Raw genomic sequence first — 4579 nt, 5'->3', positions numbered from 1 at the left:
GAGGAGGAGGAGGAAGATAAAGGTTACAGGGACGGGGAAGCCGATGATGAGGAAGATGGAGAGGGTGGTGAGGAAGAACAGGGTCAGAAGCGAAAAGTGAGAACCTGAAGATGAGGGAGAAGACGATGATTAAGTGGAATCACCTATTTTGAAAACAAACAAACAAAAAATTCTATTGTGACTTGACTGTTTGTACTTGTATCCTTCCCCACCTCCAAATCCTGCCCCCTGAAACTTACATTTTTCTGATTGTAACCTTGCTGGGGGTCGCGGGGGTGGGGGGGAGGGAGGGGGTGGGCTGGAATAAAATACTATTTTTACTGCCACTCTTATTTTCCCTCTCCTTTTTCTTTGTGTCTGATTTTTTTCCCCCTGTAAATACAAAATAACTGAGCACACACTGAGTGAGCATTTGTCTCTCACTCGCAAAGAGGATGACTTGCAGGTCTCCTGTATTTCCTGGTATGTTCCATGCCCCCGGAGGTGGCCAGAAGGCCAGGAATGGCCCTAGTCTGATCACACCAGGCCCAGGCGGGGCTGAGCACCAGCCCCTTTAACTTGCTTTGGTTCATGAGATTTCTGCATTTCTCGGCCTGCTAGAGGCATCCAGCGCCCTGGTTTGTAAATAGCAAGCTGAAGGCAGTTTTAGCACTGGCTTGGAAACATTTCTTTCTCTTGTCCTTTTCCCCTTGGATGGTGGTGGGCTTTGCTCTACAAAGAGGATTCTCATGTTACTCCTGGAAGCTGAAAATGGAAGGCTTATGAGTTACAAGTAAAAGGTATTTGCTAGTGATTAACTAAAAGAAACCCTCAGACTTCAACCTCTTAAAAAAAAAAAACTGTCCTATCTTGTTCTGTACAATATTAGATGCTTTGTTTCACAAAACAAACAAAAACGACAGGAGAGTTCTTCCATGTATACTCCTGGGCTTAGAACATTTTTACAGACCTAAGCACTGGAGAGATGTCACTGCATGCAAGCTGGGTTTTGTTTTGGTTTTTGGTATTGTTTGTTTGTTTGTTTTTTCATACACCCAAGCATGGAAAAACTAACGCAGAATTGCATTTTCTTACCTAGTGGAGATCCGAAATGACTGCAAATTCATAGTGCATGTACAGGTTAGCATTTGTGCTCCTTCCTCTTCAGGGTCGCTTTAGAAGTGATGTGTTATTTCTCAACCCGTGTTTCATCTATATAAAAGACCATCTGCACCAGTTTTTCTCCTGCCCCTCAGAAAAGCCAAACATTTGAGTTTTATGTCTGTTTGTCATTGATAAATTTCAATAAATCTTTTTACACGATTTAAAAAAAAGAAACATTTGTAGGAGTTTAGCATAGCTGCCTTATACAAGTTCTTGGTCAGTGGACTTTTATAATCTAGGTAAAGGACTGTTCAGAGGATTTTTTTTTTAAATATTAGTAAGGGTCTAAAGAGTCTCACTACATAGATCGGGCTCGTGGTGATTCTCCTGTGTCCAGCCTCCCAAAGAGCTGGGATTACAGGCGCACGCCACCACGCCCAGCGGGCACAGCCTGCCTGGGATCGCGAACTGCAGCCACTGCATCTTCCAAGCAGGAGCTTTAATCCGCTGAGCTATTTGGCCGGCACTCCGAGGATGTTATAGTCGCGAGGCTGGAGCTGCTTACTGGTAATGCCTTGGGGACCACATGCTAGTCCACTAAGAACCAGTGGGAGAGAAGTTAGAGAAGCTGTCACTTAAGCTATTCAGTACTTCCACAATTTCACGGTATCAGATAATTGTTCTATCAGTCATCAAGAGTTCATTTATAATAAGTTCAAAATATGGAAACATCAAATATGTTGGCTTCCATAGGAAATTTATTTTATAAAGTATTTCAGTTCAGCACCTTCCTCCTCAAACCTGTCTGGACTAAATCAAGGTTGACGCTAACCGTTCATTAGAGAGAGAGCCCTGCCATCTTGTGGCTGAAGACATTGGCTGAAACAGAACAGCACGCTTCCAAAGGCTGTTCTGATTATGCAGAAAGACTCTTTTCTCCGACAGTCCTCTATTCTGATTTTAGGGTGGTACGCACCCACACTTTACGTAAAAGCATTTTAAACAATTTTAATGGCTTCTTCGCGGCATTTATTTTATTTTCTTCTTTATTTGATAGGCAAGAACGTGGGAGAAACGCACCCGTCAGAGGGAACCGAATATTTTCATTCAGAAGAAAGGAAGGACTAACGAAGGGCGCTGTTTAGAACACACAGGTTTGGCTGGTGCTCAAAGCCACACCAAGCCGCTGTGTACCCCCTAGTCAAAGGATAAACTACAACTCCCAGCCTGCTCTGCGCGGCCCGGCGGCTGCGCAGACGCGTGCGCGTGGGCGGTCATGGGAGTTCAGCATGGCGGCGTTTGCAGATTTAGACCTCCGAGCGAGTTCTGATCTGAAGGCTTTGCGCGGAATGGTGGAAACTGCCGCTCACCGTGAGTCTCGGCTTCGTGGCCTCACAGTCTACCTATTCCTGTCCCCAAAACCATCGAGTTAGCTTAGGTCTCGCGGGAGCTCTGGGAAATCCCTGGAGCCTGCCAGCCTCGGAGCTGCCCTTTTGAGAAGCTCGAAAGTTTTGTTGTTCTGTTAAAATGCTCGTAATTGCATTTTTAATGAAAACTTAGGGAGCAGAGGCCTGGCAAGAGATTTGTGTAGACTCCCACAGCGGAGGCGTGCCGGATTCCAACTGTACTTTATCTCAGCCAGTGCTTTTGGTATCAGCCTTTGCCGAGGTCTCGCGTGTCTGAGCAAATGTGAGAGGCTGGGAACGCGAGCAGGGAGTGCCCGGGTTGTCACGTCTTGTCACGATAATATTCAGAGGGTCGGCTGAGGTCGTAGCCGACCCGAAAAGTGGACACATGGTCAGGACGTTGGAATGCTACTCGTGTTTGAATCAAAAAGAAGAGAGACCTGGGCCCCTGTTGGGACCCTTGGAGTTAGTCACGGTTCGTGTCTCCCTTACACTGTACAGTATGGGGATCCGGGGGTTAAAGAGTAAAGATGCAGTAACATGGGTTCTTGACAGTCGTCCTCGGCTCATTGTGGAAGCTGATTGTCGCTACTTTTCAGAAGTTATGGTAGAACCTCTCTCTGCAAAGTGAGTTACCATTTCTTCTTGTTTTTTCTCTGTCTCCCCTTTTTCCCTCTCCCTTCTCCCTTCTCCTTTCTCCTTTCTCCTGCCATCCTCCCTCCCTGATCAAACTCAGGACCTTGTGCTTACCAAGGAGGCACTTACACCACTAAGCTATCTGTCCGGCCCAATGGGTATTATTTTCATGTACAGTAATCGATTACATCTGCATGTATACTTTAAGTGTACCAGTAGATGGCTTCTAATGCCTAACGTAATGTAAATGAAATGCGAATCGTTGTTACATTTATATTGCCCAGAGAATGACAAGAGAGAATCGTCTGTGTATGTTCAGTACCTACACATTATCACTGCATATTTTCTGTCTGTAGTTGGATAAAGCTGTCAGTAGAGGACCAGCTCTATCCATAGGGAAATAACTCTTTGCAGTGCAGCCATTAAATTTAGCATTGTCTTCCTGGAACATACTTAACTCATCATTAGAAAGAGGGGGACAAACATAGTGACCATGGTGCCTTTTTGTTGCTAACGTTCTGTGACAGTGGCTGTGAAACGAATTTTCCTGGATGTGACTAATTGGAAATACTAATTTCTCAGTGAAGCTTTTCCTTATGCGATCTCCTTATTTAATACATTATAAGCTTCTTTAGAAAAGGCCATTGTAGTACATACTATTTTTTTAGAATCACAGTATGCACTGGTATGTAACAGTTACTTCACTAATGCTCATGAATAAAGTGAAAACTTTTAAAAATACAGGATAGAAAAATCATAATGATTGCTTTATAAAGAATGCCCCAATTTAAAATATGCTTTGTAATATGTATGGTTAGGCATGTACATTTGGTCTTTATTTCTTTAAAAATTAATTGAAATTTATGACATGATAGAAAGTCATCACAATTTACAAAGCAAAAGGCAAATAATTTTTTTTGTCAGGTAGAAATTTTCAAAGAGTAAAGATAAAGTTCCCATTCTGTATTTATAATATGGTATAAGGAAGTAGTGATACTTTTTTTTTTTTCAGAACTGAGCATTGAACTCAGGCCCTTGCGCTTGCCAGGGAAGCACTTATTCCACTGAGCCATCACCCCAGCCCAGTGATACTCTTCAGACAAACACTATATTTAAAAAAAAAAAAAAAAAATCAGTAACTGATTGGGGTAGTACTCCTAAAATACCACGTGAAGCATAAAATGTAGGAGAAAGTTTTGTTGAAAAACAGTCTGACATTTTTGAAGGATAACAGGGATATTGTTTACTAGATAAAAGGATTTCCCAGGTGGGTATAACAAAAAAGTTTAGCATAAGGGCTGGCCAGATAGCTTAGCAGATTAAAGTCCCTACTTAGGCAGATGCAGGGGCCAGGGTTCAATCCTTGGCCAGCTGTGCTGCCCTGGCCCCTGGGGCTCACTGAGACAGTAATTGAGACTGGGCGTGGTAGCACACACCTGTAATCCCAGCACTTG

At 43.5% G+C, this 4579-nt stretch overlaps 1 protein-coding gene and 1 pseudogene across 1 annotated transcript in view; both read left to right on the top strand.

Annotated features, from left to right (window-relative positions):
- The window catches only part of LOC101565757, an 853-nt pseudogene extending 720 nt beyond the window's left edge, over window positions 1-133 (top strand).
- The window catches only part of Rpp30 (ribonuclease P/MRP subunit p30), a gene marked incomplete at its 3' end in the record, with an annotated part of 33817 nt that overhangs the window by 203 nt on the left and 29035 nt on the right, over window positions 1-4579 (top strand). Inside the window, exon 2 of the mRNA XM_004632099.2 lies at window positions 2141-2454. Coding sequence (XP_004632156.1) covers window positions 2373-2454 — 82 coding nt within the window. The remainder of the gene's footprint in view (window positions 1-2140; window positions 2455-4579) is intronic.

The sequence above is a fragment of the Octodon degus genome, unplaced genomic scaffold (genome assembly GCF_000260255.1).
Source record: "Octodon degus isolate 3935 unplaced genomic scaffold, OctDeg1.0 scaffold00046, whole genome shotgun sequence".
Classification (NCBI taxonomy): domain Eukaryota; kingdom Metazoa; phylum Chordata; class Mammalia; order Rodentia; family Octodontidae; genus Octodon; species Octodon degus.
Note: the sequence above shows the minus strand (reverse complement) of the source record. Positions and strands in the feature narration are given on the sequence as shown.